This window comes from Carcharhinus amblyrhynchos, unplaced genomic scaffold, assembly GCF_965287045.1.
Source record: "Carcharhinus amblyrhynchos unplaced genomic scaffold, sCarAmb.v2.hapA chromosome_1170, whole genome shotgun sequence".
Lineage (NCBI taxonomy): Eukaryota > Metazoa > Chordata > Chondrichthyes > Carcharhiniformes > Carcharhinidae > Carcharhinus > Carcharhinus amblyrhynchos.
The window spans coordinates 20,634-35,263 of record NW_027650910.1 but is presented as its reverse complement, the minus strand read 5'-3'; the positions used below and the strand labels follow the sequence as shown (position 1 = coordinate 35,263).

Below are 14,630 nucleotides of genomic sequence, written 5' to 3'. Positions count from 1 at the left end.
GCCGTATTCCCGGCCTCTGACCTGCTCTGGGAGCCACTGTGTTGACGTGGTGGGCCCGGTTGACCTTCTGGTCAACGGGAACCCCAATGATGTTGATAGTGGGGGATTCAACGATGGGAGCAAGGCATTGGTCAGGTCACATTCGGAGCACAATTCCGGTCGCCCTGCGATTGGAAGGGTGTTATTAAACTGGAAAGGGGCGGGGGAAACAAAAAAGAAAAGATTTACAAGGATGCCTCCGGGACTGGAAGGTCTGATTTCTGAGGAGAGGCCAGAAGAGGCTGGAAATCTTCTCCCCGGGGCGTAGGAGGATGAGGGGGGGGGCGACCTCATCGAGGTTTATAAAAATCACGAGGGGCAGAGGTAGGGTGAATAGCCGAGCTCTATACCCCCAGGGTAGGAGGGGAGCCCGAAACTACAGGGCGTAGGTTTAAAAAGTGAGAGGGGAACGGGACCCGAGGGGCACCGTTTTCGCACAGACTGTGGGGAATGAGCTGCCGGGGGAGGTGGTCGGAGGCGGGTGCAGTTACAATATTGAGGAGATGCTCGGACAGGTAGAGTCATGGAAACAGGCCCTTCAGCCCAACTTGCCCATGCCACCCCTTTTTTTGAAACCCCTAAGTTAATCCCAATTGCCCGCATTTGGCCCGTGTCCCTCTATACCCATCTTACCCACGTCAACGCTTTTTAAAAGACAAAATTGTACCCACCTCTACTACTACTACTACTACTACTACATCTGGCAGCTCGTTCCAGACACTCAGCACCCTCTGTGTGAAAACACTGCCCGTCTTGAAAGTTTATTTATCAGTCACAAGGCAGCTTGCATTCACACTGCAACGAAAGCCCAGCGTTACGGACCCGGGTTCGATTCCCGGCTCGGGTCACTGTCTGTGTGGAGTCTGCACGTTCTCCCCGTGTCTGCGTGGGTTTTCCTCTGGGCGCTCCGGTTTCCTCCCACAGTCTGAAAGACGTGCTGGTTAGGGGGTGCATTGGCCGTGCTAAACTCTCCCTCAGTGTTACCCGAACAGGAGTGCGGCGACTAGGGGGTTTTCACAGTAACTTCATTGTTAATGTAAGCCAACTTGTGACACTAATTAATAAAACTTTCAACTTTACTGTCAAAATCCTCTAGTTGCTGCATTCCTGTTGGGGTAACAGTGAGGGAGAATTTAGCACGGCCCAATGCACCCGAACCAGCATGTCTTTTGGACTGTGGGAGGAAACCCACACAGACACGGGAGAGAGAGAGAGACAGAGAGAGAGAGAGAGAGAGAAGGTGCAGTCTCCACATAGACGTTGACCCAAGTCGGAAATCGAACCCAGGTCCCTGGCGCTGAGAGGCTTGATTTAGACTCCCCTACCTTTGGGAAAAGATGTTGACTATTTACCTTACCTACACCACTCATAGATACACGGACAGGGAAAGGTTTTGAGGAATATTGGACAAAAAGTGGGGAAAGGTTTAGAAGAATATTGGTCAAACGCAGGGGAAAGGGTTTAGAGGGATTTTGGCCAAATATAGGCAAACGGGACTAGTTTCGGTTTGGGAAACCCGGCCGGCACGGAGTGGTTGGGCCGAAGGGCCTTGCCTGCGCTCCGTCCATCGCGGCGATTCCGGGCCTACCTTCTGGGTCTCGTCCTTCTTCTCCTGCTTCAGGATGTCCGTCAGGTTGATGAGCTTGTCCATGGCTTCCACCTGCCGGATCAGGTGCTTGAGGTACATGCCGCAGGCTCGGCAGAAGGACTCCAGGAGTAGGCCGAACCTCTGGCTCACCGTCTTGTTGTGCATCTCCGACCTGCGGAGGCCAAGGCAGCGCGCGTCAGTCACCCCTCGCCGTCGACCCCGCCCCCCCCCCCCCCCCCCCCACCCCACAATCCCTCAATCCACTGTCGATATTCCAGCAGCCAAAACAATTGAGAGTCACCTGCCCCAGGGAAGATCCCGGGGCGACATTCCCACCCCACCGCCACACCCCCACCCCCCCCCACCGTCCCAGAAGGCGACATCGCCCCAGGAAAGAGGGTGGCCAATTCTGCCGCACAGCAAGATCCCACACAACAGCCAGCAAGAGCGGCCAGGCAGGAGGGGGGTCCTCCCGGTGACGTTAGCTGAGGAATAACTAGCCGCAGGACGCCAGAGGAGAACACCCACCCCCCGCCGCACCCCCCCACCCCCCACCCCCCCAACCCCCCCCCCCCCCCCCCCCCCCCCCCCACAACTCCTCCACTTCATTTCCTCGATCCCCTCTCAGGCTGTGGGAGGAAACCCACACAGACACGGGGAGGAGGTACAGACTCCTCACCGACAGTGACCCCAAGCCAGGAATCGAACCCGGGTCCCCGGCGCCGTGAGGCAGCAGTGCGAACCCACTGGGCCACCCCCGAGGATACAGAAGTCCGAGGTTCCATTTGTGTCCCTTCAGCGAACTGGCTTCAAAGCGATGGGAGGACCCTCTGCCCCCCACTCCGGCGAGGGGGAGGGTGGGGGGGGGGGGACGCTGAGGGCGGGGGGGGACAGTAAGGGGGGAATGGAGGTGGAGATTGGGGGGGGGGGACAGTAATTGGGGGAATGGCGGGGGGGGGAGGAATCGGAGGGGGACGGGGGAATTGGGGGGGGGGGTGTGGGAAACGGTCAGGCAGGGAATGGGGAGGGGACGGTAAGGTGGGGGACGGCCCAGCGCAACACACTCACTTCAGGTGCCAGAAGAAGAAGTGTCCTATCCTCTGGTTGGTGAGGGCTTTCTTCAGCAAGAACCTTCCCAGCGAGTTGTCCAGATATTGTTCGTACTTCAGAACCTGGGGGGGGAGAGGGGTCACCACAAAAACCGGTCAGTCTGGCGACGCACAGAGCCCGGCGTCCACCAGAGACCGAGATTCCGACCAACGTCCCCCCCCCACCCAACAACCCCTTCAACCGATCGCAGGAGATGGCCCCGCGCGACTCCACCTTCCGAGGCAGGACAGGGACAGCCGGAATTAACTTAAAAAAAAAACTTTACTTCTTAACGTTACAAGTCAGCTTGCCCCCCCCCGACGCCAGCCCGTCCACAGTCTCCGCTGCGACTCTCACCAACTTTTACAGATGCACCATAGAAAGCATTGGTTGTATCACAGCTTGGTATGGGCTCCTGCTCTGCACAAGACCGCAAGAACAGAGGCAGCACAGTGGGTTAGCACTGCTGCCTCACAGCGCCAGGGACCCGGGTTCAATTCCCGGCTCGGGTCACCGTCTGCGAGGAGACTGTACCTCCTCCCCGTGTCTGCGCGGGTTTCCTCCGGGTGCTCCGGTTTCCTCCCACGGTCCGAAAGACGAGCCGGTTAGGGTGCATTGGCCGTGCTAAATTCTCCCTCAGTGTTACCCGAACAGGAGTGTGGCAACTAGGGGATTTTCACAGTAACTTCATTGCAGTGTTACTTGGGACCAATAAATAAATAAACTTTAATTACAAAGGGTCATGAATGTAGCCCAATCCCATCACACAAACCAGCCTCCCATCCATTGACTCTGTCTACACTTCCCGCTGCCTCGGGGTAAAGCAGCCGGTATAATTAAGGACCCCCCACGTACCCCGGACATTCTCTGTTCCACCTTCTTCCGTCAGGAAAAAGATACAAAAGTCTGAGGTCCCGTACCGACCGACTCAAGAACAGCTTCTTCCCTGCTGCTGTCAGACTTTTGAATGGGCCTACCATATTTCATAGAATCCCTGCAGTGCAGGAGGAGGCCATTTGGCCCATCAGGTCTGCACCGACCACAATTCCAACAGACCCTATTCCCATAACCCCATATGTTTACCCCTCTAACATACACATCCCAGGACTCTAAGGGGCAATTTGGCATGGCCAATTCACCGAACTTTAACATCTTTGTGACTGTGGGAGCAAACCCCATGCAGACACCGGCACAACGAACAAACCCCACGCAGACAGTGACCCAAGCCAGGCATCGAACCCAGGTCCCTGGCGCTGAGAGGAAGCAGTGCTAACCGTTATGCCACGGTGCTGTCCCATATATTAAGTTGATCTTTCTCGACACCCTAGCTATGACTGTAACACTACACTCTGCACCCTCTCCTTTCCTTCTCTATGAACAGTATGCTTTGTCTGTGTGATGCGCAAGATACAATACTTTTCACTGTATCCCAATACGTGACAATAATAAATCAAATCCTTCTCCCCTATGTACTCCATGAACGGTATGCTTTGTCTGTATAGCGCACAAGAAACAATACTTTTCACTGTGTCCCAATACATGTGACAATAATAAATCACAGATATTAACACTGCAATGAAGTTACTGTGAAAATTCCTTAGTCGCCACACTCCGGCGCCTGTTCAGGTAACACCGAAGGAGAATTTAGCACGGCCACTCCAACTAATGGGCGGCACAGCGGTTAGCACTGCTGCCTCACAGCACCAAGGACCTGGGTTCGATTCCAGCCCGGGGACAACGTCTGCGTGGAGTTTGCACAGACTCCCCGTGTCTTCATGGGCTTCCTTCAGGTGCTCTGGTTTCCTCCCACAGTCCAAAGATGTGCAGATTAGGTGGATTGGCCGTGCTAAATTGCCCCTTAGTGTCAGGGAGACTAGCGGAGTAAATATGTGGGGTTATTGGGATAGGGTGAGAGTGAGGTGGGTGCAAACTCTATGGGCCAAATGGCCTCCTTCTGCACTGTAGGGATTCCATGATTCTAACCAGCACGTCTTTCGGACTGTGGGAGCAAACTGGAGCATCTAGAGGAAACGCACGCAGACATGGGGAGAACGTGCAAACTTCACAGTAACCCGAGCCGGGAATCGAACCCGGGTCCCTGGTGCTGTGACGCAGCAGTGCTAACTACCGTGCCACCTTAGTGGGGGAGCGAGCGAACAGGAGGGAGTAGCAGTTAACTGGATACGTCTTACAAAGAGATAGCAAGCATGATGGGATGAATGGCCTCCTCGTGCACCGTAAGGGGGCGCGATGGAATTATGTCGCAGAGCAGGCATCACCCCCCCCCCCCGCTCACCTGAACCAGCTGGATGAGGTACTGAGACAGCCGGTCATCGGTCAGCCCTTTGACCAGACACTTCACCGCAAACTCGCGCACCATGGGATCGGGGAAGTTGCAGTCCAACAGTTCGAGCGCCTGTTCTGGCTTGATCAGTGGCCAGTCCTTCAGCAGGCAATACATCTGGAGAGAGAGAAAACCCGGTGAGGGATCCATGGCGGAAAAACAAACGGAAAGCGCCCATCCCCCCCCACCCCCCGGCCCGGCCTCCTACCTTACACCATAGCGTCCCAACCCATGCCCAGCAACACTCATGACCGATGAATGAATTAAAAAAAAAGGGGAGGTTAAGCTTTTGGTGTCTATAGTTGATAGTTAGAAGACTGTCGAATTGGTTCTTTAAGATTTGTGAATGGGTGTTATTTATTCAGTGCAGTTTCACTTGTGCAACTGTGACAGTGTCACTCATTGGTTCTGGATCTGATGTGGACTGGATGGATGGATATAGTCTGTTCCATACATTGGAGTATTTCCCCATTAAGATTTCAAGCTAGGTCCAATGTAATATAAAATTAAATAATTTATGGCTTTCCTATAATCTGAAACAGTGCTTAATAAAAGCTCCCTACTGGGTCACTTGAATCACTCCTGATGTGAAACATCCCACTGCTTACCCCAGCCAAATTCAAGAGGCAAGACTTCTGACTCAGACGGGTTCCATCATTTGAGTTTCTGACCTGAGCCTCTGACCTGAGCCGTAACAGTTGGCATCGGTTGGCACAGCTAAATGTGAGGTGATGCGTTTTGGTTGATCGAATCAGGGCAGGACTTACTCAGTTAATGGTAGGGCGTTGGGGAGAGTTACAGAACAGAGAGATCGAGGGGTTCAGGTCCATAGCTCCTTGGAAGTGGAGTCACGATGTGGAGATGCCGGCGTTGGACTGGGGTAAACACAGTAAGAAGTCTGACAACACCAGGTTTAAGGCCAACCAATTTATTTGACAGTAAACTCGCAAGCTTTCGGGGTTCACCTTTGTCAGCATTCACCTGATGAAGGGGCAAACCCCGATAGCTTGAAAGTGGAGTCCCAGGTGGACAGAGTGGCGAAGAAGGCATTCGGCATGCTTGGTTTCATCGGTCAGAACATTGAATACAGGAGTTGGGACGTCTTGTTGAAGTTGTACAGGACATTGGTAAGGCCACACTTGGAATACTGTGTGCAGTTCTGGTCACCCTATTATAGAAAGGATATTATTAAACTAGTAAGAGTGCAGAAAAGATTTACTGGGATGCTACCGGGACTTGATGGATTGAGTTATAAGGAGAGGCGGGATAGACTGGGACTTTATTCTCTGGAGCGTAGGATGCTGAGGGGTGATCTTATAGAGGTCTATAAAATAATGAGGGGCACAGATCAGCTAGATAGTCAACATCTTTTCCCAAAGGTAGGAGGGTCTAAAACTAGTGGGCAGAGGTTTAAGGTGAGAGGGGAGAGATACAAAAGGGTCCAGAAGGGCAATTTTTTCACAGAGGGTGGTGAGTGTCTGGAACGAGCTGCCAAAGGCAGTAGTTAGGGACGGGTACAATTTTGTCTTTTAAAAAGCATTTAGACAGTTACATGGGTATGGAGGGATAGGGGCCAAACGCGGGCTATTGGGACAAGCTGAGGGGTTTAAAAAAAGGGGCAACATGGACAAGTCGGGCCGAAGGGTCTGTTTCCACGCTGGAAATCTCTATGACCCTACAAGGGATGGCACGGCAAGGGCATGGGCAAGGCCATTTGACCATTGCTTTCACAAGGTTACCAAATCCAGATCGTAGTTTACAAGGCGGCATTCGGCATGCTTGCCTTCATCGATGAGGGCATCGAGTATAAAAATTGGCAGGTCACGCTGCAGCTACACAGAACCTGAGTGAGGCCTCACTTAGAATATTGTGTACAATTCTGGTCGCCCACACCACCAGAAGGATGTGGAGGCTTTGGAGAGGGTACAGCAGACATTCACCAGGATGTTGCCCTGGTCTGGAGGGCATTATCTCTGCGGAGAGGTTGGAGAAACTTGGTTTGTTCTCACTGGAGGTTGAGGGGGAGATCTGATAGAAGTCTACAAGATTATGAGGGACAGAGTGGATAGTCAGAAGCTTTTTCCCCCAGGGTGGAAGGGTCAATGACTAGGGGGGCAATGAGGGGCACGGACAGAGTGGATAGTCAGAAGCTTTCTCCCCCAGACTCAATTACTAGGGCGGCACAGGTTTAAGGTGCATGGGTAAAAGTTTAGAGGAGATGTACACAGAGGATGGTGACTGGAAGGTGCTGCCCGGGGAGGTGGTGGGAGCAGTCCGATAGTGACACTTAAGGGGCAACTGGGCAAATATATGAATAGGATGGGAATGAAAGGATTGGGTCACTTTCAGTGCACAGGGTTTTAATTTAGGCAGACACCCTGAGGGGCACAGGGTAGGAGGGCCGAAGGGCCTGTTCCTGTGCTGTACTATTCCTTGTTTGTCTGAGTCCTTGACTGTGTCAGACCTGCCCCCCCCCCCACTCTGTCCCGTGGAGTGAACCCCCTCTCCTGGAGCCACTGTTACCTGAGCCACCTCATCCCGGGAATTCCACTTCACGGATAGCAGTAACTTGGGTAGCGTCTCAGGGATGTTCACACAGTAATGTCTGAAAAAGCAAACAGAAAAATGAGTTATACAGCGACAGACCCGTCCCCACCAGTACTGTACCCCAGTGTTATACAGTGACAGACCTGCCCCCACCAGTACTGTACCCCAGTGTTATACAGCGACAGACCCGTCCCCACCAGTACTGTACCCCAGTGTTATACAGCGACAGACCCGTCCCCACCAGTACTGTACCCCAGTGTTATACAGTGACAGACCTGCCCCCACCAGTACTGTACCCCAGTGTTATACAGCGACAGACCCGTCCCCACCAGTACTGTACCCCAGTGTTATACAGCGACAAACCCGTCCCCACCAGTACTGTACCCCAGTGTTATACAGCGACAGACCCGTCCCCACCAGTACTGTACCCCAGTGTTATACAGTGAGACTCGTCCCCACCAGTACTGTACCCCAGTGTTATACAGTGACAGACCCGTCCCCACCAGTACTGTACCCCAGTGTTATACAGAGGCAGACCCGTCCCCACCAGTACTGTACCCCAGTGTTATACAGAGACAGACCCATCCCCACCAGTACTGTACCCAGTGTTATACAGCGACAGACCTGTCCCCACCAGTGCTGTACCCCAGTGTTATACAGCGACAGACCTGTCCCTACCAGTACTGTACCCCAGTGTTACACAGCGACAGACCCATCCCCACCAGCACTGTACCCCAGTGTTACACAGCGACAGACCCATCCCCACCAGCACTGTACCCCAGTGTTATACAGAGACAGACCCATCCCCACCAGTACTGTACCCAGTGTTATACAGCGACAGACCTGTCCCCACCAGTACTGTACCCCAGTGTTATACAGCGACAGACCTGTCCCTACCAGTACTGTACCCCAGTGTTATACAGCGACAGACCCGTCCCCACCAGTACTGTACCCAGTGTTATACAGCGACAGACCCGTCCCCACCAGTACTGTACCCCAGTGTTACACAGCGACAGACCCATCCCCACCAGCACTGTACCCCAGTGTTATACAGAGACAGACCATCCCCACCAGTACTGTACCCAGTGTTATACAGCGACAGACCTGTCCCCACCAGTACTGTACCCCAGTGTTATACAGCGACAGACCTGTCCCCACCAGTACTGTACCCCAGTGTTATACAGCGACAGACCTGTCCCCTACCAGTACTGTACCCCAGTGTTACACAGTGACAGACCCATCCCCACCAGTACTGTACCCCAGTGTTATACAGCGACAGACCCGTCCCCAACAGTACTGTACCCCAGTGTTTATACAGTGACAAAATGCTGTCTTTAATAAACTGCCCAAGTTGAAAGGGAATTGTCTTTCACCTATTGCTGTTGGCTTCTCCTCCTTCCAGCTGTGATATTAAAACATTTTCTTTCTTTCCCTCACACGGCTTCGTATCCCTAATTTCCCATCCCTAATTGCCCTTGAGGAGGTGGTGGGTGAGCCTGTACCCGCTGCTGTCCTGTGTGGCGTAGGTACACCCACAGTGCTGTTAGGGAGGGCATTCCAGGATTTGACCTTCGCGGTAGTGAAGGAGCGGCCGATATATTTCCCAGACGTGGCTCGGAGGGGTAAAGTAAAGTTTATTTATTAATCACAAGTAATTAACACTGCAATGAAGTTACTGTGAAAATCCCCCTAGCTGCCACACTCCGGCGCCTGTTCGGGTAACACTGAGGGAGAATTTAGCACGGCCAATGCACCGTAACCAGCACGTCTTTCGGACTGTGGGAGGAAACCCGTGCAGACATGGGGAGAACGTGCAGAATCCACACAGACAGTGACCCAAGCCGGGAATCGAACCCAGGTCCCTGGCGCTGAGAGGCAGCAGTGCCAACCAACTGTGTGCAACCGGGAATCGAACCCAGGTCCCTGGCGCTGTGAGACAGCAGTGCTAACCCACTGTGCCCACTGGGAATCGAACCCAGGTCCCTGCACTGTGAGACAGCAGTGCTAACCCCACTGTGCCCACCGGGAATCAAACCCAGGTCCCTGGCACTGTGAGACAGCAGCGCTGACCCATTGTGCCACCGTATCTGCTGCCCTTGTCAGAAAGGGGCAGCTGGGGTTCCGATCACCCGGATGGCGTGGATCCCTCGGTGTTGCTGGAGCCGTGCCAATCCAAGACGGAGCGTCACCATCTCTCCCACACCAGTGTCCACCCCTCTGCGATACCTGTGCCTCCAGAGGAAGTCCTTCTCTTGCTCTGTGATCTCAGACAGGGGGTCGCGGTTATAGATGTTCCGCAGCTGCTCGATGTCGCTGTCCGTCAGGCTGCTGTCCCGTGCCAGGCGGTTACTCTGCGAGAGAGAGACACACACACACAGAGGGGGGGCAGTCAGTCAGTGAGAATCCCAGGGCTGGCAATCCCACTCTCACCTGTCTGCCTGCCAGGGGACTGCCAGGATCAAAGATGGAGGGCGAGTAGGGTGGGGCAAGTGAAGATCACCTGTCTGCCAGGATCAAAGATGGTGGGACCAAAAGTAGCTCCCAGGGGGCTGCCAAGATCAAAGATGGAGGGTGAAGGTAGGAACAGACCTGTCTGACAGGATCAAAGATGGGGTACTAATGTGTCTGCCAGGATCAAAGATGGGGTACTAATGTGTCTGCCAGGATCAAAGATGGGGGGAGGGGGGAACAATACCCCATACAAAATTACCCTCTGTTCTTCAGAATAACCGGAAGCGTCTGTGATCCCACCCCGGCAGTTTCCCCACCTGGTTACATTAAAAACTCTGGAATTCAAATGGCCCCCTCCTGGTTACTGGCTCCAGGAGGGCTAAATGGCCTTCCCATGTTGCTGCGCAACAGACTCGAGGGACTGAATGGCCTCTCCCGGCCCTGTGTTACTCGCTCGAGAGGGGCTGAGTGGCCCCTCCTGGAACTGTGTTACTAGCTCGAGAGGAGTCGAATGGCCTCTCCATGTTCCTGTGCAACAGACTCAAGGGATTCAATGGCCTCTCCCAGCCCTGTGTTACTAGCTCAAGAGGGGCTGAACGGCCTCTCCTGGATCTGTGTTACTAGCTCGAGAGGAGTCAAATGGCCTCTCCATGTTCCTGTGCAACAGACTCAAGCGACTTAGTGGACCTGTGTTACCAGCTCGAGGGGGACTGAATGGCCTCCCCTGGACCTGTGTTACTAGCTCGAGAAGGGCTGAATGGCCTCCCCTGGACCTGTGTTACCACCTTGAGGAGGGGCCAAATTGCCTCCCCCAGGTTGGGATTTCAGCAATTTCCCATCATCTACCTGAGCAAACCCCATTTCCAATCAATATAGGGGACCAGAAGGAGGCCATTCAGTCCATCTCAAGCTCGTAACAGGGGATGAAGAGAAGGCCATTCAGCCCCTCTTGAGCTATTCACACAGGAACAGGGGAGGCTATTCAGCCCCTCTTCAGCGAGTAACACAAGACCAGGAAGAGACCTTACAGCCCCTCTCGAGCTAGTAACAAGAGGCCATTCAACCCCTCTCAAGCTAGTAACAGGGGACAAGGAGGCAGCCATCCAGTCCCTCTCGAGCTAGTCATACAGGACCAGTTGGAGGCCATTCAGCCCCTCTCAATCCAGTAACTGGGGACCAGGATGCAGCCATTCAGCCCCTCTCAAGCTCCTGACACAGGAACAGGAGTAGGCCATTCAACCCCTCTCAAGCTAGTAACAGGTACAGGAGGGAGACCATTCCACTGCTCTCAATCCAGTAACTCGGGTCACCAACAGAGGAGGCCATTCGGCCCCCTCGAGCTAGTAACATGACCAGGTGGAGGCCATTCAGCCCTTCTCAATCCAGTAACAGGGGCCGATAAGGAGACCATTCGGCCCCCTTGAACCATTCATTAACGGGAACAGGAAGGAGGCCACTCAGCCCCTCTGGCCTGTTCCGCCACCACTCAATTAAACCGTGGCTGCACCCCAATTCCATTCTTGTGCTTTCACTCCATATCCCTCGATAGCTAAAGCAACTAAACGTGTTGGGTTCAGTCCCGAAAGCCCCAAACAACATCATATGTTAACCGCTATTGACGGGTTGGACGGGGAGCAATGGGAGAGAGTTTTCCTGCACTTGAGCTGTGTGTGATCCACCCATGGATAATTTTAAGATTATATGCCCCCATCCTTTCTGGATTTCCTCCCCCCCGGGGGGGGGGCCGGTGAGTCGCCCCTTTTCTCCCATCCTTGTGGGATCTTTCTGTGCACAAACTGGCAGCACCAATTTCCTCCTGAAACACAGTTCAAAAAGAAAGGGAACCACCCCAGTGGCTGCAAAGCCATTCATTCCACCCAGAGGTCGTGACCGGAGCGAGACAAACGCAAGACCACGTCCTAGTTTAAAATTGACTCGAGGCCTTAAATTTTATTTATTAGTGTCTCAAGTAAGGTTTACATTAACACCGCAATGAAGTTACTGTGAAAATCCCCCTAGTCGCCACACTCCGGCACCTGTTCGGGTAACACCGAGGGAGAATTTAGCACGGCCAATGCGCCCTAACGAACCAGAACATTGGATACAGGAGTTGGGACGTCTTGTTGAAGTTGTACAAGACATTGGTAAGGCCACACTTGGAATACTGTGTACAGTTCTGGTCACCCTATTATAGAAAGGATATTACTAAACTAGAAAGAGTGCAGAAAACATTTACTAGGATGCTACCGGGACTTGATGGATTGAGTTATAAGGAAGAGGCTGGGGCTTTTTTCTCTGGAGCGTAGGAGGCTGAGGGGTGATCTTATAGAGATCTATAAAATAATGAGGGGTGTAGATCAGCTAGATAGTCAATATCTTTTCCCAAAGGTAGGGGAGTCTAAAACTAGAGGGCAGAGGTTTAAGGGTGAGAGGGGGGAGATACAAAAGGGTCCAGAGGGGGCAATTTTTTCCACACAGAGGGTGGTGAGTGTCTGGAACGAGCTGCCAGAGGTAGTAGTAGTAGAGGTGGGTACAATTTTGTCTTTTAAAAAGCGTTTAGACAGTTACATGGGTAAGATGGGTAGAGAGAGATATGGGCCTAACGCAGGCAACTGGGATTAGCTTAACAGCATGGACAAGTTGGGCCGAAGGGCCTGTTCCATGCTGTAAATCTATGACTCTACCTATCTGAATGTCTTTCAATCTTGTAACAGTAACTCTCTATGACTCCTTAACCTGCACATTTTTCGGACTGTGGGAGGAAACCGGAGCACCCGGAGGAAACCCACGCAGACATGGGGATAACTTGCAGACTCCACACAGACAGTGACTGGGGCCGGGAATCGAACCCAGGTCCCTGGCGCTGTGAGGCAGTAGTGCTAACCCACTGTGCCACCCACAATCCATAGTAAACCCTACAGTTCAGAAGGAGGCCATTTGGCCCACTGAGTCTGCACCGACCACAATCCCACCCAGGCCCTATCCCTATACATTTTCCCACTCATCCCTCTAACCTACACATCTCAGGACACTAAGGGGCAATTTAGCATGGCCAAACCATCTAATCTGCACACCTTTGGACACTAAGGGGCAATTTAGCACTGCCAATCAACCTCACCTACACATCTTTGGACTGTGGGAGGAAACCACGCAGACACGGGGAGAACATGCAGACTCCGCACAGACAGTGACCCAAGCCGGGGATCGAACCCGTGTCCCTGGCGCTGTGAAGCAGCCGTGCTGACCACCATGCTAACCCTCAAAAGAGAGGAGGCTTACTTTACATCAACTGGCCAGTGAGCCGGGCCTCTCCCACGTTCCCCCTACCCCCCCCAAGACAATCTCCATCCTGCCCCCCCCCCCCCACCCCCCAATCCCAGCTCCAATTCCCATCCACACGAGATGCCCCACTGTCCCCCACCCCGTCTCCCTGCCGGCCGCACTTACCAGCCCCACCAGGCAGTAGTTGAAGCCCAGTTCCCTGGACATGCTCCAGTTGGCATGTTCCTCGATCTCCGCTGCGTCGGGGAACTTGACGGAGTTGCTGAACCAGTTAAACTCCAGCTCCAGGCAGGGGGTTTCCTGGATTTGGGGGGGGGGGGGGGGGGGGGGGGGGGGGGGAGAGAGAGAGAGAGAGAGAGAGAGAGAAACCGAACCAGAAACAGACACACGGTCAGCAGCAAGGACACAGCACGCCTCTGAATACCAACTCACACTGGCCAAAACTACCACCTCCTCACCCACACCCTCCCTCCACCTCCCCCCCAACCTCAATCTCACCCTCCCCCCCCCCAACCTCAATCACCCTCCCCCCCAACCCCAACCTCACCCTCCCCCCCAACCCCAACCCCAACCTCACCCTCCCCCCCAACCCCAACCCCAACCTCACCCTCCCCCCCAACCCCAACCCCAACCTCACCCTCACCCCCAACCCCACCCCCAACCCCAACCTCACCCCCAACCCCAACCTCACCCTCACCCCCAACCCCAACCTCAACCTCACCCTCCCCCCAACCCCAACCTCACCCTCCCCCCCAACCCCAACCTCACCCTCCCCCCCAACCCCAACCTCACCCTCCCCCCCAACCCCAACCTCACCCTCCCCCCCAACCTCAACCTCACCCCCACCCTCCCCCCCCAACCTCACCCTCACCCTCCCCCCCCAACCTCACCCTCACCCTCCCCCCCCAACCTCACCCTCACCCTCCCCCCCCAACCTCACCCTCACCCTCCCCCCCCAACCTCACCCTCACCCTCCCCCCCAACCTCACCCTCACCCCTCCCCCCCCCAACCTCACCCTTCACCTTCCCCCCCCAACCTCACCCTCACCCTCCCCCCCCAACCTCACCCTCACCCTCCCCCCCAACCTCACCCTCACCCTCCCCCCAACCTCACCCTTCCCCTCCCCCCCAACCTCACCCTTCCCCTCCTCACCAACCTCACCCTTCCCCTCCTCACCAACCTCACCCTTCCCCTCCTCACCAACCTCACCCTCACCCTTCCCCTCCCCCAAGTCTGTTCCACCATTCAATCATGGCTGATATTTTTCTCATCCCCATTCTCCTGCCTTT

At 54.3% G+C, this 14,630-nt stretch overlaps 1 protein-coding gene across 1 annotated transcript in view; it reads right to left on the bottom strand.

The window, feature by feature from the left end:
• Window positions 1–1,627: 1,627 nt before the first annotated feature.
• Window positions 1,628–14,630, bottom strand: part of LOC145340583 (phosphatidylinositol 4,5-bisphosphate 3-kinase catalytic subunit alpha isoform-like) — a gene marked incomplete at its 3' end in the record, with an annotated part of 33,623 nt that continues 20,620 nt past the window's right edge. The window contains 6 exon segments of the mRNA XM_080185051.1: window positions 1,628–1,799; window positions 2,696–2,799; window positions 5,013–5,177; window positions 7,584–7,665; window positions 9,834–9,958; window positions 13,506–13,640. Coding sequence (XP_080041177.1) covers window positions 1,628–1,799; window positions 2,696–2,799; window positions 5,013–5,177; window positions 7,584–7,665; window positions 9,834–9,958; window positions 13,506–13,640 — 783 coding nt within the window.